General features: G+C 45.0%; 1 protein-coding gene, 1 long non-coding RNA gene and 4 other non-coding genes across 6 annotated transcripts in view; 4 read left to right on the top strand and 2 right to left on the bottom strand.

Moving 5' to 3' along the window:
- The window catches only part of DNAJC5B (DnaJ heat shock protein family (Hsp40) member C5 beta), a 64481-nt gene extending 51953 nt beyond the window's left edge, over nt 1-12528 (top strand). Inside the window, exons 2-4 of the mRNA XM_075140651.1 lie at nt 2006-2219; nt 6708-6882; nt 12434-12528. Of these exons, the coding sequence (XP_074996752.1) occupies nt 2006-2219; nt 6708-6882; nt 12434-12528 (484 nt within the window). The remainder of the gene's footprint in view (nt 1-2005; nt 2220-6707; nt 6883-12433) is intronic.
- Nucleotides 12529-17591: 5063 nt separating this feature from the next.
- TRNAY-GUA (transfer RNA tyrosine (anticodon GUA)) lies at nt 17592-17682 on the bottom strand. The gene is given in 2 exon segments: nt 17592-17627; nt 17646-17682. It is a non-coding gene; the product is annotated as a tRNA-Tyr (tRNA).
- Nucleotides 17683-17987: 305 nt separating this feature from the next.
- On the top strand, nt 17988-18060 carry TRNAR-ACG (transfer RNA arginine (anticodon ACG)). Its single transcript has one exon. It is a non-coding gene; the product is annotated as a tRNA-Arg (tRNA).
- Nucleotides 18061-19698: 1638 nt separating this feature from the next.
- On the bottom strand, nt 19699-19771 carry TRNAR-ACG (transfer RNA arginine (anticodon ACG)). The gene has a single exon. It is a non-coding gene; the product is annotated as a tRNA-Arg (tRNA).
- Nucleotides 19772-19941: 170 nt separating this feature from the next.
- On the top strand, nt 19942-20032 carry TRNAY-GUA (transfer RNA tyrosine (anticodon GUA)). The gene is given in 2 exon segments: nt 19942-19978; nt 19997-20032. It is a non-coding gene; the product is annotated as a tRNA-Tyr (tRNA).
- On the top strand, nt 19965-20958 carry LOC142078182 (uncharacterized). The gene is made up of 3 exons (XR_012672147.1): nt 19965-20004; nt 20360-20438; nt 20702-20958. It is a non-coding gene; the product is annotated as an uncharacterized LOC142078182 (long non-coding RNA).
- Nucleotides 20959-22307: the final 1349 nt, after the last annotated feature.

Raw genomic sequence — 22307 nt, 5'->3', positions numbered from 1 at the left:
ATGTACTATTTTTAGTGAGGACAGTTTTCCCAAAATCAAAATAAGAACATATCTCATCTTTTGTTAACTGTACTATGTTGAAAGTAATCCTATTAGTATTCTAAAACAATACTAAGTAAAGTGAGCGTGCAACTAATGTTTTTCACCTTTTTAAAACTACATTTTTTTCAAATTCTTATTTTTTATGAGATTGTTGGGGATATAGAGAGGGCAGAAGATGTCTTTGGTTTTGTGGGAAAAGACAGAAAGGCTGGAGATTGATTGTCCAATGCCTGCAACCATGCATGGGTTTTGAAAGTAATACCTCTCCCTTTTTTTTTTTTTATTCTAATTGCTGGAGTTTGTTTTCGGCTAAGAAAAGGGATAGATTGCATAAGCTACTTAAATACCTGGATAGCACATAATGTCATTAGTCATGCAAGACTTAGCTTGTTTTTCCAGTTCTCCTATTTCATCTTTTATTATGTTTAAGGTACCACATGTTAAATATGACTGCAAATTTATGTTTAAGGTACCTCAGGCACTGTATATTAAATATGACTGAACGTGAACCCCTTCATGCTATTAGAGACATGTTTAAGGGGTTATTTATTATCTATGAGAAGATGAATTGGGTTCAGCATACAGAACTGAAGAGATCGTTGGCAGAGGCTGCTCCCAGGCTCACATCAGTCTTGATATTGGCAGAACGTCTTCGAGGCAGGAACTGTCATCAGGAGCAAAGCGGTTACATTTTACTGGGGGAATAACCTGTACTGGGACTTCAGTGGAAAGTCAAGCAAGACCCTACTCTGAGGATAAATTTGTTAGAAGTATGGGCACACTTCCTTCACACCACAAATAATATTTTTTGGCGTAACAGTCATGGCTAGCTCCTGAAAGACTTGGAGAGAATATTTACAAAATGCAACATAGCTTAACTGAGGTGACGACCAAGGAACCTAAAACACTACTAAATCACTTTTGATGCCACTAGAGGTCAGCACTAGTCATTAAATAAATGTCCCGGAAAAATCTTATTGCCAGTTCTTCAAAGGGAGTGGAGATTTTTTAAAAGATACACTGCTGTCTATGCTTGTTTTGCAGGTACGTGTGAACTCACACTGCCAGTGCTCAAAATGGTTGGAAGCAACCCCTTTCTTCTCCAAGCTGTGCTTCCCCAGCACTGCCTGTGAGCCACAGTCCCACACTGTTCCTTTCAAGCTGTACCTGTCCTCAGATGCCGTAGCGCCGCGTACAGTCAGGGGAAAAAGACAGTACTGAGCCCTGTCCCAGCAAAGGCTTCCCACCAGCATAAACAGCCCAAAACAGTTGACAATCAGCTGCCATTGCTTTAAGGACTGTCTCAGAAGTGTGACAGTGGGGAACTAGGCCCGAAGACAGGCACTTGAAACTGGGGCTAACTCACTATGCTTTTCCACCTTGTGCTTCAGAAAGATGCTTCCTTTCTATTCCAACTCCTAACTGTGTTTTCCATCATCACTGTCTGGGCTTCTGCAAACACAGACACTGTTTACAAAATTTTAATATGGCTACTATTGATAGGCAATCGAATATGGAATTTCCTTTGCTATAAAGAAGATAACGTTGATGGGATAAGCAGTGTGATCATCATGTTTTTAAACAACCTTTAAAAAATCTTTATCTTTGTTGAAACCTGCTAAATGATGCAAATCAGTTGGCAATCATAATGCAACAAATGCGTGTGATTTATTATCATTCCGCAATCTGTGCTTTCAGCATATATCCCTGTCTCCTTTAACATGGTAGCTGACTAGGTATCAATACACAAAGTTCATGCTGAGTGTAATAGGAACACCTCTTTTACCAAAACTTTCACGTTCAGTCACTTTGTGTCACTTTTCTTCCACTGAGTACATCAGAGTTGGAAACCAGAGATTGTACTTCTACTAAAATATTTTGTAATATTTGGTAAGTGTCTGTATACATGCACACATACAGATGATTTATTTTCCTTGTTTGTTATTTTTTTTTCATGTTTAAGAAAACTGGCTCTGAAATATCATCCTGACAAGAATCCGGACAATCCAGAGGCTGCAGAAAAATTTAAAGAGATCAACAATGCTCATGCAACACTGACTGATCTGTCCAAGCGAAACATATATGACAAGTATGGATCATTAGGGCTCTATGTGGCAGAACAGTTTGGTGAGGAAAATGTTAACACCTACTTCATGCTCTCAAGCTGGTGGGCAAAGGTAAGTTGTTATTTTCTGTTGGAACTCAAGTGTTATAATGCACACAGACAATTACATACACAAGGAAGCCCCTGAAAAACATGGTCTCTCTACAAGCTTAACATATAGTAGGATCTGAATCTAAACCGCTACTAAAAGCTTAATTAAACAACAACATCATCTGGAAAATCGACAGCGGCGGAAGGTAACATCAGCGCAGAATAGTACCAATATAGAATGTTTTCTTTTTCTTTTTAACTTGGTACATAGTTAAATAGAGCGCATGTTTTGTAACACTTTCAGACATTAATTAGATTTGAATCTAGTGCTCCAGGTTAATTTTTACTTTCTTTTCAGTAATGGCTAAATAAAAATGACTCATTGTTCAAAAATGAGAAGTCCCACTTATGTGACAACCAGTTAATAAGTTATTACAGTACAAATTCAGCTGTGTTCTTTGCTATATATAGCACACAGCATAAGTAAGCAATAATAATACATAAAACTGTGATTATGGTTTCATATATGTGCCCTGGTGAGGGGGTGAGAGAAAGGAAGTGGAAGAAAAGGTGAGAAGGGTGGAGTGGAGGAAGAGAGTAGGAAAGAAAGAGAATGATTCATCAAAAACTGGCATATTGCTCAAGGAAAAACACATCATGGGCTGTTCTAGTCATAAAGGAGTTGTGTTCATGTGTTCTCTTATGTCACTGGTGTCCTCTGATGTTTGCGTATGTCAGATTCGAGTGTTTCAGCAAATATTGAAATGTTACAGAAATGTAACAAACCAGCAGAATTGAAAATGTGCAAAATCCATGCTGTCCCCACCTATTTCCGGCAACAGAAGCACAGGAAAGCAAGGACTCTGCTGGAATAGTAGGAAAATGATCTGTACTGTGTGAGGCAATCACACTATGACGGCTTAGAGCTGAGAACCATGAAACATGGATTCCTGCGTTCAGCCAGTGCCAGATCAGGCCAGTGCTTCACTGCCCCGCAGTCCCCTTTCAAACTGGGAAGTCACTTGGGCGATTTGTGGGTCTGAGAAGCCATAATTTGTCTGCTGAATCAGGATGAGATAGGAGCTGCTCAAATGCAGAACAGTGAAATGAAACTAATGAATGCGCAAAGGTGCAGTTGCACCCCCAGAAGCAGGCTGGAGGCTGCCTGCCGGCAGCTGCTGTAGCTGACTCCTGCTGCAGGCTGGACTCCCCACCACAGCCGCTGTCTTCTCCTGCAGGATCATTCCCTCTTTTCTTTGCTGTCTACCCTCTCCTTCGGCCTCTTTGTCATGGTTCAGACACCAGGAAGCATTGTCTTAGAGCTGAAAGAGCAGCAGTACTGACTCCTTTAACAGTCTTGCTAAACAAGGCTTTCTTCAGTGTTTGCTGCTTTTTTAGCTTTTCTTTCCTCTTCTGCTTACCGATCTTTAATGGAGGTTCTATGAAGTATAAAATCCTTTGTGGTTAGAAAATCAGGAATGGAAATAACTGTTGTGGCTTTAACTCATAAGGAGAGCATTGGTGAATACAGAGAGAAGCTTGTAAGTCCCTAGCAGCTAAAGGAGGAATGTGTGGATTGTTTCAAGGAAGCTGTATCCCGGAGGTGAGATGAGATATGCTGAATATCCCAGCAAAAGTAATCATTGCTTCCTGGTTTTTAAGAATTCTGTGCAAAAAATCCAAAATATGCATATAGACTCATTTGAGGATTGTCACAGGTGGTGTCTCTATCCGTCCCCAACCCAAAATCTTGCCACCTCCAAAGCATAAACAGGCCACCAAGTGTTTTTTTGCAAACTGAGCTCACTATTCCTCATCTCTTTTTAACTCATGCACAAATGCTGGGTCAGTTTCAGATTTTTATATTGGCCATCATAATACTATTTGAGTCAGAGGCATCATCTGTAGATGACCTCTGGAATCCTAATTTCCTCCATTCTGGTAGAAGACAGTAAGGACCATAGCTTTCGCTTGTTATCTTCCTCTTCAACTACGAACATTCCTGGTAAATCCTCTTTCCTATCACAGTCATACTCAGAAAATCTCACAATTGTGAGGAGGTGTATCATTAGAAGTAAGGAAACGCAAATGAAAGGAAAAATGCAAAGTGAAAATTACTTTTTTCCGGAGTGCTAGACTTCTTAGCAGGCATATTAAACTGGGAACATACTGACATGGGTAATGGGAACTTTAACTGCTTCTTCACCAGCAGGCATAGGCGTTGTTCATTTAACTGTTTTAACAAAAAGCAATTCTCCCTCTACCATGAAGATAGTTTACTGATCACATCAATAACCTGATTCTTGATTTACCAACTATGATAATATAAGCACAAGAAATCTTGAAACATGAATAAATTCAAGTATTTTTTCCCTCTATACACTTTTATTCTGTCTTTTTTTCATTCTATCCATTGTGGTGATTTATCCTCCATTATGGCATAAATGATAAACAGTCAGATAACTTATTTTAGGGGTTATGGCATTTAGAAGTTTTGGGTGTCCGTTGGAAGGAAAACATTGGAAGGGCAGCGAAGCTGGTGAAGGGCCTGGAGCACAAGTCTTATGAGGAGCAGCTGAGGGAACTGGGGTTGTTTAGTCTGGAGAAGAGGAGGCTGAGGGGAGACCTCATTGCACTCTACAACTACCTGAAGGGAGGTTGTAGTGAGGTGGGGGTTGGTCTCTTCTCCCAAGTAACAAGCGATAGGACGAGAGGAAATGGCCTCAAGTTGCGCCAGGGGAGGTTTAGATGGGACATTAGGAAAAATTTCTTTACTGAAAGAGTGGTCAGGCCTTGGAACAGGCTGCCCAGGGAAGTGGTGGAGTCACCAACCCTGGAGGTATTTAAAAGACGTGTAGATGAGGCGCTTAGGGACATGGTGTAGTGGGCATGGTGGTGTTGGGTTGACGGTTGGACTCGATGATCTTAGAGGTCTTTTCCAACCTTAATGATTCTGTGATTCTGTGATTCTATGATTCTATTTTAAAAGAAAACGTCAGAGTCCTTTTCATTTAAAAGCACCTTGTCCACTCTTGGTACATGCCTATATTAATATTAGGCATGTAAATAGTCTTATTACCTTCAAAGATGCTCCAGTCGGCCCCCACTAACATTGCCTGAGACATGCATACATAACTGAGTGTTATTTACATAGCTTCATTATCAAAGATTAACAATATCCTGACGTTTGTGCTTGCTTTCTTCAGCGGCATGTTTTCTTATGAATATAACAAATAGTTAGTAAAGGGCAGACTGTGTAACTATAATCCTAAAGCCTGGCTGTACCTTCAAGCTAACTTATATACAGTTGGTGGCCACAAAGCTGTGCTGGCTTTACATAAACATTCCACACATCAGCCTTGATTCCCCTTTCAGGATCGTCACTGGCTTTCCTTTACTCTTACACCACTATATCCATGATGACATGTGGAGGTTTCTGCTTTGCCACAAACATCCTGGTCCAGGCCTGGATCCACCTCAGGTCGGGAGCCAGGCTGCCGTCATGCACCCATGGAGCGCACAGAGCGGCAATGCCAGCCTAAGGGCTCCCCTTCTGCAACCCCCCGTCCCACCGCCGCAACATGGCATGCAGCCCCCAGCACAAGCAGCTGTGGAGCTGTGCTGTGAACCCAGGCAGTGACCTGGTCTGGAGGAAGAAAAGCTCTGTAAATTAAAAGTTTTCTGGCTGTTGAATCTGGCTGAGATCTCTGGTCTCGGCCCCAGGCAGTTGTGCTGGCTCCGCTGAAGCCTCCCTGCTTTGTGCCACAGGGACAGGAGTGAGCAGAGGGCGATGCAGGTGGGAACTTCTTGCTGCCCGAGTCCCCAGATCAAGAAACCACAGCCCGAGGAGTCTAATTCAGGAGTCGTCACCTATGTGCTCCCGCACAGGCTAATGGGGAGAGAGAGAGACACCCCCAATGGGCAATTCAAATCCCCCCGGGGCTGAATCACACTCTGGAAGGGCTTTCAACTTACCATTGACTATGTGGGGAGCCCATAGGGGCTACAGTCCTAATCTGGATGCCTTAGTTCAGTGCCTAAAGTTATGTGGGATGCATCTGGATCTTTGCTTCTTTTTCTCTCGGCTTTGTTATTGACAAGAACCTGCCAGTAAATAACTGTTTGCGAAAACGATCTTGGGCAAATGAGTCATTTTTAAGATAGAAATGAGTCATTTTAAGGTGGGTGGGGTTTTGCATACCGCCTGGAAGTTTTTTCTGAGGGCCGTCAGCTGAAGACAGACTTTCAAAAGTTGGGCGTGCGGGGGCCTGTTGGTTGGTGTCTTCTTTGTGGACGTGGTCCTGAGTGGCAAGTAGGATCTGGTGGATGAGGAGGACTCTGGAAGATCTGGCCCTTGTTTAGGCACTTGGCCAGCAGCTGGACTCCTCTGAGTGCCAAGCACTTGGGAACCTGAGTTCCTTTGATGATCAGCCTTCAGCTGTAAGAGGTTGCCACGAGTTTCAGGAAGGTCATTGCTCACAGGGTTTTCCTCCTGCTGTGTTTAACCCAGGGCCTGTTTGCAGTCTGTGGGCTGCTGACGGGCTGCTACCTCTGCTGCTGCCTCTGCTGCTGCTGCAACTGCTGCTGTGGAAAGTGTAAACCCAAAGCACCCGAAGGGGAAGAGCAGGAGTTTTGCGTGTCTCCAGAAGATTTGGAAGAGCAAATTAAGAACGACATGGAAAGAGGTGTGTATTATAGGGGCTTACTGTGTGGCAAAGCTGTTCAAAACAATCTTTAAAGCCTGTAGGCCAGATGTTCTGCTCACAATGCTGAGGCTGCTTCCAGACATCAGTGGAGACGTGCCAATTCACTCCAGCTAACACCATGACCTGAAGAACTTCCCAAGTTGTGTGTTAATGAAAAACTGAACTTATGGCACTAACAATTAAGTATCTCCTGTATCTCTTATGAGACACTTAAACATTTGAAGTCTCAGGGCTCATCTTAAGAGACAATGTTCACCCTCTAGCCCCCATGCCCACGTTTCTTCATATCCTAGATCCTGTACTTAGAGATTAGGCTCTGCCTGGACTGGTGCTTGCCACATCTGATCTGCCTGAATAATCTGTCATTCAGTTTTTATTCATGTAAAATTTATCACTGACTGTGATGGGCCAACTGTACCCGTTCAAGAAAAGGCTTCAAGAAAAGATGCAAAGTTTCCAACAGTAAGGTTGCGCAGTAACCTAAGAGAGTTTGCATGGGAGCTGCCGTGGTCCTGCCCCTCTCCCATCCAGCCCCCAAGCTGCTCGTTCTCTTCTGCACTGGCAGTAGCAATTGTACTGTCTTACCACGAGCCAGATCTTGGATACGATCCAGGTGAAAACTAATCCTCTCAAAAATGTGTGTAGTTCCCTGCCCGTTTAACTCCCTGACGTGCTTCACGGTGGGGCAAGCCAAGTGCTAATGCCGGCTCAAAGAAGGGAGCAAAAGCGCCCGGCTGGGAACACGGGCTGGGGGCAGCAGGTCACCCTCTTCTCTCGGCTTTGCTGCATCCCCTAGCTGCACACTCAAGTTTTGGCTATGCCAAAGGATGATGGTGCTGATTTCCTAATTTGGAACTAGCGTGGGTTACATATTTTGAACAAAGAGCCCTGTCCTAATCTGGTGAAGTGGGGCAGAGTTTTGCCTTCATTTTCAGGGGAAGCAGAAACAACTCAAACTGGTTAGATTAGGGCACTTGCAGGACAGGCTGAGAGAGGCATTGATCCTTGCTCCAGCAATAAGAGGCCAAGGTATCAGGGGAAGACCTAGGCCACTTTTCAGTTGCAAATTTATATAAACTATGATCAGGATTACGCTTTTTTATGAGGAAGGACCTCAGCAGTCAGCTCACTCTTTCTCTCTTCCATTGTTATGGAAGGTCTTACCCTGTTATATTCTTACGTTTATTATGCTTAAATTAGCACTGCCAGATTGCGAATGTCATGTTTCCTAAGCACGAAGAATTTTTTTCCCCCCAACTTTTCACATAAATTTACCCTTCCTTAAATATGTAACAAAACACTTGTAGCAGTTGAAACAAATGCTATTTATATAACTGATATGCCAACGTGTGGTGGTGTTTTTAAATTGGTTTTGCCTAGAGGCATATCAACGCAAATACAGTCAGCTTAAAAATTGATAATACTTGATCAGTCTCTGCAAAGGCAACAAAAACTATTAGTGAAAGCTTTATAACCACAATGCATTATTTGAAAAAAATGCAATATACTCTACAATATTAGGCACCTGGAAAATGCAAATCTAAAATGGGTCTTGATATTTATGGGTCTATGACACCAAAACCAAGTCTGAAATATGAAGATAGAACTTTGAAGGAAAAGAATTTTTTAATTCTGCTTTTTTTGTAATTTGGCAGGTATTTTGTTCTCTCTCAAAATCCAGCACAGAATTCCCCAGTGGCAGAGAAAAAAATTCTCCCTCCTTCCAGCACAGGTGGTATTTATTGGTATTCAGTAATTTTAGGCCGCCTTCCCATCCCTTTACTCCCACCAAGTCTCACTGAGATATCAATTTTCAAAAATAATTTAAAATCTTTAGCAAAGTACCAGTCTGAAAAATTAACAGAATGTGGAATTATGTGGTTTAAGTATTTTGAAGACAATATTAATTATATAGGTAGGGCCTGGAGAAAACTAGGTATTTCTACCTTTCCTACCCTTCTCTTCAGTCTTGCTACATTTTCCTACCAATCAAAACCAGCTTCCCTCAGTAGAGGATAATTCTCTATATTTTAAAATTAGATTAAAAGAGAGCAACATATCAGGAATAAAAGTAAAAACTTCATGACGGAGAATAATGTGAGCATCTTTTCTGCAGCTGAAAGGAAAATAGACACTGCATTTAGAAAAATGAATGATAACCAGCTCAAAATGCACTTCCTCCCCCGCCCCCAAATTTTAGGGATGCTGGCCAAAAAGATGCAGCTGATTTAGAATGGCAAAGATTAGACTTTTCCACCAGACATTTTCAAATGTTGGGCCATAGAAATAAATACTCATGGCTTCCTTTATGTAAATAATATAAATGGTCCTGTAGGTTAATTCAGAAACAAACTATAATCATTCCTGCAGCAGATTTCATTTTGGAAGAGGAAATCCTATTAGGATCCAAATTCTTCGCATGCCCTCTGCCCACAGACTGAGCATTCTACCTGGTAATTAATTTCTTTGCTTCCTGCTGTCCCCAGTATCTATATTATTGCTAGCCAGAACTTTTTTGCTAAGGTCAAAATGTAGATTCTCAAGCTAAGGCCATACTTTAATTTATCCAAATATTTTGTAGTCAGTCATTGCTTTTCTGAGGAATGCAACATCGATAAAACATCAGCACTCTTGATGCAAAAAACCTCTGAGAATGAGTCTCCACCAGCTTTTGCCGTGCTCAGTGGGAGCTGCTTGGAGCCGGCCCCACTGCACAGAAGAGGCAATACGCATGTTGTGGGAGTCGAGATTTAGATGGCACAGCAGTACTGGCACAACAGTAATAATTTTCAGAGTCCCTCACATTTCTCCTTAACAAAATTAAGGTGTTACACAGTTGATTTCATTCCTCAAATTAACATACCATAAAACATAATTATTAGTGAAAAAAAGAGATGTGAGGCCAAAAATTCAGTGATCCATTCTCTAAAATGTAATAGCAAAGTGAGTTGTCACTGAAATCAGCACAATCATGTCAAAGGCTTCAATTCTGATAAAATGGCATATTCCCCTAGAAGAAAGTTTTCTTCAAATGCATTTGACTGGTTCTAGTGCTTAGCTAGTCGAACATCTCCTGTGAGAGATTTGTTTTACATCATGTACTTCATGGGTAGCATGACCATAAGAACTAAAAGAACTCAGGGATTTGCAAGCCCTGGCCTGTATTTAGGTTACAAAGATTTCTTCTCACGACTATTGATTTGTACCATGGAGGACAGTGGCCTAATGTACAATGGATGATCACTTTCCAAAGTAAGTCTTACATTTGGATTATTATATTTTAAAAATAACATTTTTTAGGGTTTCAGATCAAACATGACATTTAAAAAGTAGGGTAATCTGTGGTATCCTGCCATGATGTTACGGGTGATCTGCAAAAATACACTGGCAGAGGGAAGTATCACTCGCTTGTCTGCAGCACGGATGCATACAACGCTTCATCACTTTCACTCGCACACACGGGGCAGGTTGCCAGATTTTGCTTCCACTGAAGTCGATGGCAAACGTTTTGTTGACTTTTGTGGTCCCAGAGGAGATGCCGTTGGAATTTGGATTGCCTTGGTACTTCAGGCTGTAATGATGCACTCGAGCAGTTTGGCAGGTTTGTTCTCCTCTCCTGTTTGGTTAGCATCGTAAGAACAAAGCAAGAGGCATTTCTAGACCAACTTTCACTTTACAGAAAATGAAATCTGGGAGAGAAAAAAAAAAAAAAAAGAAAAAAAGAACCTGAATAACAAAATACTTTCCCAACTCAGAAGCAATAAGTTTTTAGCACTTCATTGTCTCCTCCGCACTCCATATGATACCAATGTAGGCGAACAGTGAGCAAGAGCTATCTATAGAAAGCAGTTTAAACTGTGAATTCTGCTGCACCTCCATTCTGCAGCTCACCATTAGCAGGCTATATTTGTACAGTTTATTATACCATGGGTCCCTGTTCTGATAAAAAACATCATAAATCTTAGAAGGGTGTGGGCAGCAAAATACTTGGGGAAGGTGTCAGCTCAGAACTGCAGATCAGCTGGAAGCAATGCGACAGATTTGCAGTGGGTCCTCTTCTCTTGTTGCACACCTGGGTATCACAGCAAAATGAACTGCTAGCCTCTGCCCTCCATCAACCATCTTCCTTAAAATGAACAACTTAGAGGCAGCAGAGGGTGGGAGGCAGTGCTGCTCAGAAATCTAGAAAATACATCGCAACTTAAAAATGGATTGGAGCTGCCAAATTAATCTGCACCCGAGCTGAGCTCTAAGCATTAATTACTCATATATTTTAGAAGTTATGAAACATGGCTGTCTTTGACCTTGTGTCTAAATACAGAATTGCCCATACAGAGAAGCTGCTTGGCATTTAATCATTCTTGCCTTTCACCTTGACAGAGTCAAAGTTGTTCTACCCCCACTGAGGGGAAGCCGTATGGCATGCAATTAGATTCCTGCTCTGGGTTAAGTTACTCCTGTACATTACATCTTTTGCCCATGATTCATCCCATCAACTGTCATGTAAACAGGAGGAAATGTCAGATGTGGTTTTTTCTGAACATTCGGTCATTTGGCAAAAAAAGTCATGATTTCTATTCAATTACTGTGAAGGCTGTGCTAGTATCAAGATATAGATAGTCCAAAATTTTTCATATGAAAACACTTCACTGAGGTGGCTGAACCTTTAAAAGTCAGTCTCTGAGTCTTGAGTCGCCTCCTCCCCCCCAAGAAATGGTGGGTTGGAAAGAGGCCCAGGAGAAGGGCAGCCAAACCTTGTTCATTATCAGAGGGAACACAACAGCCATCAGGGAACTCTGCAAGGACTTCACTTTCCCCCAGTCTACAACAAATGCATTTTTTACAGATATATTGGGAAACCAAACACATAGCTGCATGGAATGAGAAAGTACAAAGCAGTTAGGATTTATATAGTGATAATATGAGTTTTTGGCAGTTCCAAACTCATTAAAACAGTAATTCTCAAAATCCTATTGTATATATATTACATAAGACTTCAAAATGCAATTTAACATTTTTATTTAACTAGCTGGCTTTCAGGATATATATAATTTCTTCCCTCTCAAGTAAATTACTGCTCACGCATTTTTTTCCTTTTAACTCCCTTTACTGTTAACTTTGCCTTCTTCAAGACTCACTTCTGGCCCATTCTCACAAACACTGTCAAGGTTAGTGCTTGCTGACTCACAACAGTGCTCATTACATTCAGACATTTGCAGGAACAAGCATTTGCAATTGGAACAGGCAAGGACCCTTATCTTGCAATCTCTGCAAAGCACCAGGCACAGCTAATGTCCAGTCTAATAACAACAGCAAAGAAATCTGCCATTACATGTGGACAAGGAGTAAGAGCATTTGTAGACTCGGTGTGGGCATCGCTGCCTCTTCAGTATGCACACAGCTGTCTGTGAAGCCAAGATTAAGCCGTAGCCAGAACAGCAGATGAAATATTGTGGTGCCAACAAGAAATCTGACTTTGGTAGCAAGTGAAGGATTCTTAAAATATTTTTTGTCTTCCTCCTCTATTTAGATGGAGAAACTCCTATCGTACTTCAGCCGACTAACGCAACCGAGAAGACACAGCTAATAGGGGACAGGCGTCAGAGCTATCGCACAGACTCCTAGAGTGGGCAAACACGACCTGTTGGTGCTTCCCACTGAGCATCACAGCGAGAAAAAACACGTGATAAGCTGGGCAGCCTGTATTTGTAGTTGTCTTTAAGCTAATCAAGAGTAACCTGAGAGTAATTTCCTATCAAGGCAGAATCTCCCTCTAAGCCACTTCAAGTAGATTGATCTCTACACTCTGCAAGAAGATACCTATGGCCAGTACAGAGCTCTACAGACCACCACGCTGGTCTCTCATGGCTTCAAACTGCCAGGCTTGGCATGGTCTTTCTCTCTAATAATACTCCCTTTGGTATGATTGCTCTCTTCCCCACCCTCAGCTGAGGTTTCACCTCCCAGACACAGTCCCAAGTCCCTCTCCAGACACACCGGCTCCTGGCACGCAACAGTTTTGCTGGACGTGAAATGTTCTTCTGAGGAAGCCCTGGAAATGGTCTTTAGCAGACCTCAGAGGGAAAGTTAGTGGCAAGGCACATGGGGCTGTCCTTCCCAGAGAGGAAACACTCTCTGGAAAGCAGCTAGCGGCTTGTTGGGGCCCAGCTCCGGCAGTTACAAACTTGAGCTCAGGGATCATTCTGCTGGTGGTTACAACGCAGGTTACTGCAAATCCGGGAGCCTCATCCAGCACCAGAAGGACACATAGGCCCTGCACAAGTTGCAAACCCGAGAGACAGTGGGCAAACACCCTATGGGGGGGGAGGCTGGCCCGGGGCTGCCCCAGAGCCTCTCTCCTCTCCCTGGAGCCGGTGACAGTCCCATGGCAAAGCTCCCCCGTTCCAGCCCAGATGGGCCTGCCGCCCATGCCGGGCGGCCCCAGCTTCTCCGGCTGCAGCTGCAATGTTCTGAAAATTGGTTGCCAGCCAACAGCTTTCTGCCGGCTTGCTTATTCCACCGGGCCCCTGGCTGCCAGCCCCGCTGCCCCGCTGGCACTGGGCTAGGAGCCATCATGCCAGCACTGGCACCGGGGCTGCGGGAGCAGCAAGGACTTGGCAGCAGAGGAGAGATCGTCCTCCTTACATCCCGGCTCATCGGGGTGAGCCTGGGTCCTCCCCTCTGCCCCAGGCACAGGGGCTTTAAGAGCATACGGCGTGATTTTAAATAAAGGGGAAGGGATGAGATGGACGTTCAGGTATACCGCTGCACAAATCAGTGGAGATAGATGTGGTATGGCTAAAGCAAGCATGAAGAAATTAGGCCTCTAATCTGCAAGAGCTAAAGAAATACCGCTGAGATCTTAAACTTAGCACTTCACTGGTTTGACATAGTAGTTTAAACCTTAGACAGATGAATTTCTCTTTATTGATGACGTTACATCACCCATTGTCAGTTCTGTGCATTTGCTATTTTTGCTCCTTTAATCACAGTGCTGCAGTCCAAAAGGGGACGTAATGTACCACTAAAATATATAGACCAGTGAATATACAGCTAGTCAAAAGTGTTATTCCCTTCCTTAAAATTGGATTCTGCAGCTGTGAAACATTATTGTCTTCCTTCTATTCTCACCTTTCACATCAAATGTCATTCAGTGGCAGCTAAATGTATGGGAAAAGAGTGTATTTCATCGCACTAGCTGTAACTCCGAAGTCAAGAAATACTACTTTGAACATTTCTTTAAAGTTCCCATAACACATGGACATTTTAAAAGCCATTAATGCCAGTTCAGGTTATATATCTGTTCTCCAGGCACAGGCACTGGGGCCAACTAACGCTCACATTTCCCTCAGAAATAGCCCTGTTTTTCTGCTTTAGAGAAGAGGGGAAGTCCTGGCACGGCTGGGGCTGTGGACAGGCACTCGCTCCCCTCCTACCCGTGGGCTCCTCTTTGCCCTCAGCTGCGTCTTGCAAATGATTTTGGAGGCTGCTCATATATACAAAAATCCAGACCGCCATCCTGCCTGCCCAGCGGTGCCAAGGGGATGTGGCCACCCATCCAGGTGGTCCCAGGGGAGGGGAGCTGGTGACACCATCCTGCCGCTGTGGAGACATGATCCCAGGAGGCACGTTCCCACTGGGAGCCGAGTGCTGCAAATCTTCCCGCCGGGTGGCCGGGTCAGACGGCGTGTGCGTTGGGGTGCTAGTGCTGCGAGACGGGCAGGGCGCAGCCCACGGGGTACGTGCCGGGGGACACCAGCACCCACCCGCCCCAGCACACGCACGCGCACACAGACACATCTTTTGGCTTTCCTCGCTATTCCCTTCCGCATGGTGTTTATTCTGGTGTAAGATGTTATCACCCAACAAAGGAGTAGGGAGAGCAGGTAGTACGTGACAAATCCGCAGGCTAAGTGATTTCTTAAGTTTTACTGTCTGGTAGAGACATTCACCGTGAAAGTGTGCACATGCTATGTAGTGACTATTTCCAGCAGAGATGGAAAAGGCATTCGGAGAGAAGTCTAGCGTAAAGCTACATGTTATAGGTGGAATCCTTTCCCGTGTGAAAACCCTCCTCCTGCTGCCATGGAAGTCACTGAGAATTGCACCCTTGATTTCAACAACAGGTACAGATCAGGCCTAAAGCCAGGGAGGGAAAGGTAAATCCCAGATTAGCAAAAGCAGTTGGGGAATTTTTTCATGTGCAACACCTTCAATGTCCCTCCAGACCCCACTCTATGGGCCAGAGCCAAAGTTTACTGAAATCAAGGAAATTATCTCCATGGGCTCGAGATGTACCGTAAGTCGTGTGGTTCCTATTCACTCTTCCTAAATGAGACATTTTTTGGGGGAAAGATTTATGACTCGATCTTGCAGTGTGACGCAAAGATGGACAAGCTGCCGCGTGTTTGCAAAGCCCTTTTCCTGACATGGGGATCTGTACAGAAGAGCCACAAGGTATTATCTCAGTTAGCCAAAAACCTCAAAACACATCAATGACCAAGGCTCTGAGTGGGTTCTCCAGGAATTGCAGCTTAAAAACCCTGAGTGACTGAACCCATGGTTTAATTCCAAAGAGGAAACTTAGTTTTCAGAGTACCAGAGCATTTGCCTCTCTCACTGCTGTCAGGACTAGCTGTTTTGAGGACACGTGGAGAAAGGATGAAGAAGGATTTCAGGACTTAGCTCTTCAATGTGATTTTACTCACTTGTTTGCTTTTCAGAAAAGTTCCTGACATGAACATAGCTGCGCTTGTATGATACGTTTCTGTGTAAAGCTCAGTTGCACACCCATTAACCTTCTCAAAATGTACAGATCCTCAAAATTTTGTTCTGTTTTGCTGCATTTATTTATATGTAAAGTACTATATATTCAAATCTACCTTTGCTGTCAACCACTCTGACTAATAAAGGTTGTATGTATGAATTGTAGCACTCCCTTTACTTTTCCACACTATCAACAACTTCATTCCGGTAACAGCTAGAAAAGCTGTTGAGACAGCTGTCCAAAATTACGGCTTTGCACCCCGACAAGCGGCAAGTGGCAACTCAGGGTTTCCCCAAAGAGGAACTCGGTCTTGGATTGCAGCAGATGCACCTACCTATGCAAAGCAGCCAGAGCTATAGCTGCACATTGCAAATCCTTTATATAATGCAGAATGCTTGTCTACATAAAAAAAATTCAGCAGTGCGATGAAGTGATATAACACAGTAGTTTTACTGGCATCAGTTCCTGTACGAAATGATTTCCCCCAGCAAAGGGTGCGTGCAGAGAGTGAAACCGTGATGCTGCTGAGGACAATGGCAGACGTCCCGTCAGCTTCCCTGGGGCCAGCAGCTCACTCAGGGGTTTTGCAGCTGTCCAAGAGCCAGCGCAGCGTGCCGGATAGTCCGGGCCTGCTACGGGACAGGAATATTTCTCACTAGGATGGTATCCAGGCTCTGTGACCACAGAAGCCCAAGCATTTGAAAAATGGATGAGGGGCAACTGTTTTGGCTAGATGTATTCTCAAAGAGCTGTCCTTTTGCGTGCTTAGATATTAACTCATACCCAGACTCACTCAAAATAGTGAATGGAAGAAAAATCATAGAAGATTCAGGCCTACCATCAACATAACCAGTTATTTAGGTAGTTTGTGCACTTTTCTCCCCATAACAAGTTCATAGGATAAACCACTCTGCTTAATCCAAAAAACATCAAACATAATTGTATGTCATTTAATTTAATTGCCTACCTTCCCTACGAATTAATACCCAAAGTATGGGTATGATTTCAGGCAAAATGAATTACATTTTTGCCTCTTTATAGAACAAAATCGTTAAAGAAAAATGATGAAGCATGCAAAACTGAGCACAGTTAAAATTACTGATTTCTTTTTCTACGCTATCATTTTCTATAGAAAAGAAAATGTTCATTGTGCTGTTACAAAGCAGGGAGAAAGACCACAGATGAGAGTAATCCCCTTCCTTCTCTCCATCGACTACAGTCAGCCAAATCATCACATCCAGCATCTCCTTTCACTTTGAGAGGGATGAATGGGTACAGGAGTTTCATACAAGAGGACTCGGTCCTTTGTGCCAGTGTCACCCGTCCCAGGGTTGGGAAGGCAGTAGAATGGGACAACTGCGTGGTAGCCCACACCTACAAGATAATCTCAGAAAGACGCTGGTAAAGACACGCAATTTCCCACTAGTGGAGAGAGGTAACACGTGCTGAGTATCACCTGGCTGGATTTGCAAATGTGTTCCTATTGTGGCAGTATGTAAATGTATAGATGCTTTCTTATTCTGGAAAAATAGTGTCTAGACATTTCGTGGAGAGGAGAGGAGGTTTGGAAAAAAAACCCTCAGAATTTCAACATCCTAATTAACGGCGATGAGACAAAGGGATCTCAGCAGGTATCCTCCTGCACTAACTTGCTTTGTGAGGGTTTGTGGTAAGTTGGAGTGAGAACAACATACATCTTGTTTTCCTTTAAAAACTAACGAGGTGTTGGCAGTCACGCGGCAGGCATCCTCTGCTCCCCTAGCAACAGCCTCTGCTGAAAGTCAGCGCGTCACCGCAGAAGAGGCTCTGTTCGCAATGCAGCTGGGTCTCTTAGAGGAAAAACAACCGTATCTGCAACCGGTTAAAAAAAAAAAAGAGCTGTTTAAAAGCACGTTGCATGGCGGGGGAAAAATTCAGCTTCTCCTTCGAGCCGGAATCGAACCAGCGACCTAAGGATTCCCGCGAGCTACAACCTCTACAGTCCTCCGCTCTACCAGCTGAGCTATCGAAGGGAGCTACCCGCCGCCCCTCCGCCACGCCACAGGAACCCAGCCCGGCTCGCGTAGCCGCCGCGCCGCGCATGCGCGGGGTGCACAGCTCTGGGGCGGGCGTTAGCCCCGGCCAGGGCTCGCCGCGCGGCGGGGCGGGCCGCGTTGCGCTTTGCCGTGCGTGGGCGCGGCGCGGGGGGCCGTGGGGCCGTGACCGGCGGGGCGGGGCGGGAGAGCGGCCCGTGGGGCCCGGCGGGGCGGGGCGGGGCGGGACGCTGCGCTCAGGCCTTGGGGTCTACGGGAGAGCGAGGAAAAAGCACTACCATGCGGGGCCAGTGGCGCAATGGATAACGCGTCTGACTACGGATCAGAAGATTGTAGGTTCGACTCCTGCCTGGCTCGCATTCGTTTTTCATTCCTCCCCCGTCACCGTTGCTGTTGCACACAGGCGGGGGGATTGTTTTTCATCTGAGCTCAGCGTTTAACATAATTTATACACCCGGCACATCATTGGATTATTTTGTCTCCCAAAGCAAAAATGACAGCGGTAGAAACTATTAAAACACCATCTAGGCTTAAACTTTTCAAATGATTTAAATATGCATCTCGTCAAGTGCATTAACTGGGCCGACAAATTAACCCAATTACTGCACCAATAAATTGGGGAAAAATCCTTTAGGCCCTAGGAGAGGAGCAGTGTGCTCATCATCGGCCTGTGCTGTGGTTTAACCCGGCAGGCAGCCAAACACCACGCAGCCGCTCGCTCACCCCCCCCCCCCCCCCAGTGGGATGGGAGGGAGACTTGAAAAAAGTCAAATTTGTGGATTGTAATAAAGCCAGTTTAATAAAACAGAAAAGGAAGGGATAATAATAATAATAACAGAATATACAAACTAAGTGATGCACAACGCAATTGCTCACCACCCACCAACCGATGGCCAGCCAGTCCCACAGCAGTGATCGCTGCCTCCCAACCAACTACCCCAGCTCATAGACTGGACATGACATCATATGGTATGGAATACCCCATTGGTCACTTGGGTTAGCTGTCCTGACTGTGCTCCCTCCCAGCTTCTTGTGCCCCTGGCAGAGCATGGGAAGCTGAAAAGTCCTTGACTAGGTAAACACTACTTAGCAACAACTAAAACATCAGTGTGTTATCAACATTATTCTCATACTAAATCCAAAGCATAGCACTATACCAGCTACTAGGAAGAAAATTAACTCTACCCCAGCCGAAACCAGGAGAGCCTGACACAGTACGGTTAATCTTACAAATGACATCACGGAAAATAACCATGAGGTCTCTGAAGGCAGCAAGCAAAACTGCTGTGATGACGACTATTATTTTCCTGGTGATTACCCACTAGTCTTGAGAAGTGCAAGAGCACCCTTGTTGTGCAATTGAATGAAAAGTGTGTGATTTTGCAAAAACCCATTTTTGACATAGATGAAGGCTGCGCAGTGTGTAAAGCATGGCTTGCAACCAGGAGAGGCGAGGAAGCCATCCCCAGGGATTGGATTTGAGAATACTCCACAGCTTTGGAGTAGCCGCAGTCTGTAGATTCAGTGCGAGTTACTGTAAAAAGTGGTTCGTGTTGTTACGAATAAATAACTGAGGTAGCTCATTAGTGCTGCTAACGTTTGGAATCACCATCCTTTATTTTGTGATGTCTGTGAACGGCGCTGGTGACAGTCACGATACAAGGACGTGCAGGCGGGTGAGAGGCGGCACGAGGAAGGGACACCCCACCATGTCACACACAGTCCTTGAGACCCTCATGTTTCCGCTTGTTGCTCACACTCACATAACAGTCATTGGGAACTGGAACACTTTCTAGAGACTATGTAACCTGGGAGATGTCTATTCAAAAGGAAAAAAGGGGCACACCTAAAGGCACTGTGCTCTGCAAGTTTCTAAGTGTGATGTGGTTTTGGTGCCCACCGGGGAGGGAGAGAGGCCAGGCCGGTTTGGTTTTCCTCCCCGCGGGCGAGTGAAAACGCGGCGTGGCGAGTTGAAGCGAGGCACCAAAATATATCCGAGCCAGGCAGGAGTCGAACCTACAATCTTCTGATCCGTAGTCAGACGCGTTATCCATTGCGCCACTGGCCCCGCACGCGGGCAAGCGCCGAGCCGCCACCCACTCAGCAAACCCCTTTCCCCCCGGCAGGCTCCGCTGCGCGCATGCGCCGCTCACCCCCCCGGCCGCTGCCCTCGCAAGGCGCATGCTCAAAGGGGTGGGGCGGCACCTTGGGCGGCCGCTGGGCGGCGGCTGGCAGCTCCCTTCGATAGCTCAGCTGGTAGAGCGGAGGACTGTAGAGGCGCTGCCCCGCGGGAATCCTTAGGTCGCTGGTTCGATTCCGGCTCGAAGGAGGCGCTAAGTCTTTGGTTTTTTTTTTCATTCCTGGGGGAATTTTATTTTTTTGGTCCACTCAGTGATGGACGGGGGCACGGCCGTCGGGCAGGCCGGGAGAGAGGCGGAGGGGCGGGAGCGGCGGCCGTGCCGCCCAGGCAGAGTCTCCTAGAGCTATCCTACGTGAGGCTAAAAAATTAGGTGTTTTTAGCTCAATCTTGGCTCGTTTTATTAGCTCTTCTTTTCCAGAGTGAGCCGGTTCAGCACTGGACAGGCTCTCCTCATTTTGCATGTTGCTTTATGTGATGCCAAATAATCCTTACTGATTTTGCTTTCTATGATGCCAGATAATCCTTATGGATAAGGGCTTCGAGCACCCTGGCTGATGGAAGTGGATAAAAGTGCTCCACGGTCTCTTGACTTGAGGTGATGGACGTTACGTTTGGTCTTGGTCTTTGGTTGTGCCATAAAGGGGTGCTCGGGATGATCGAGGAGAAGGTGGAGCAGCGGGAGAAGGCACAGGGGTCCTTTGTACAGAAGAGTTTTAATGCAGACAGACATGGGCTTGCTTAGGATCTTGTAAATAACAGGGCCAGCACTCGTACTCTGCTTTTTTTTTTTCCTGTTTTCTATTCTGTTGTATTGCCATCCCCTCTCCTTGTCCCTTCAAGTCTTCTTTTTCGTTACAGATGCTACGTGATGTGCAGAAAAACACACTTGGCAACAACTCCTGGCTTGGAGAGAGTCAACGTGTCTGAAGGTGGCCAAGTCTGTCTGCATAGCAGAGAAAGAATGGAAGTTTTCTCCTTCAAAAGAACCCAGAATGAGTCTTCTCTCTGTGAGAGTGTTTTTCTGGGGTAGATTTCAGATATGAGAGCAAGGGAGACCCACTATCTGTGGGGATAGAGTACAAACAAGATTATCAGCAGGGAAACAGATTTATGAAGCTCAGCAGGAGTCAGACCTGCAAGCTTCTGCTCTGTACTTACATGCTTTATACATTACATCCCTGGCCCCAGCTACCTCTCTATTAATTAGTACATTTTTGTGTCTGCATGTGGGGACACACACACACACAGCCTTTTCTTCTTCCGGCGTGGTGCAGCGCACCCCTCTTGGGAGCTACCTCAGGAGAAATCCAGGTGTGAAAAGCCTGCCCGGCAGGGAACAGGGGCACCCCGGTGAGCAGGAATCGAGGGAAGGCATCCACTTCCTTAGGTGTCTGCTATCTTGCACGTTTGCACACACCAGCAGTCAAATCTGAATCCAGTCCAAAAGCGCATCCCTTTGCCACTCCCCGGTGTGCGACAGGGCACAGACTCCATCCAGGGCTACAAGACTGATTTTTTTCTTGGCTTAGATTCACTCCTTCCTATATAAATGTCTCTGCTCCTACTTTTTGCAGAAGTTCATGCAAACTCCTTCACTCCTTTTAACTCATTGAGTGGCACTCCTTTTTCCTTGTCCTAAAGGATAGCTCACAAAATGAAAGCACACCCAGAGTTTCTTCTGGAGAAGGGACCATCTCCTTTCCTCCTCCATCTCCAAGACATTTTTTCTCTCCTGTCCACCCAGAAAGTACTGACATGTGTGCATTTCTGTATAACTGTATTACCCATAAGTGAAAAGGAAGGCAGAGAAAAAGAAAAAAAAAAGATAAAAATGCAACAGAATGAAAGCCAGGAAAAACAAAACCAAAAAAAAGCAAACCCAAAACTCAAACCCCAGAAAAATGTAGGCACCAATCTCAGGACTTGCTGTATGCTAAACAACTATTCTGCCTCTTGAGCTATGGCCCTGTTACATTAATGTAACTGCTTGGCTCAGCTTCCTGCTCTTCTAGGACATGCTCATGTACTTAAATGTACTAAATGCTTTTTACGACAGTAACAGCCTATTCAGTGCTTGGATGGTAGTGTAGCTTGCTAAATACTTCATTTAGGAGCAAAGTATTGGCGACCGGTCACCTGCAAGTGCTTAATTATTTCTGTATCTGGTCTCCAGCAAGGGCCAATAACGAGCTCTGTGTGTGTATCCTATTCAATCATTTGTATCACTTAATAACGAAAGATGCCAGAGATTATAAAAACCCCATTCATAAGACATTTCACTCTGATACACGAGGTCACCAGAGTGAGGTGGGCAGGCAAACAGGTGGATCAGGGGTTGTTAAATGGCCTGACGGGTACAGGAGGGGACCCCTGCTCCAACAAAAAGAAATTTTCAGCTCCCATGTTATAAGAAAAGGTTTGTTTGCATTTCAAGCAAAAGCTGTCTCTTCTCCTGGAGAGAGGG

Source organism: Calonectris borealis, chromosome 2, assembly GCF_964195595.1.
Source record: "Calonectris borealis chromosome 2, bCalBor7.hap1.2, whole genome shotgun sequence".
Classification (NCBI taxonomy): domain Eukaryota; kingdom Metazoa; phylum Chordata; class Aves; order Procellariiformes; family Procellariidae; genus Calonectris; species Calonectris borealis.
The sequence above is the reverse complement of the archived record's forward strand: the minus strand, read 5'-3'. Positions and strand labels throughout refer to the sequence as shown.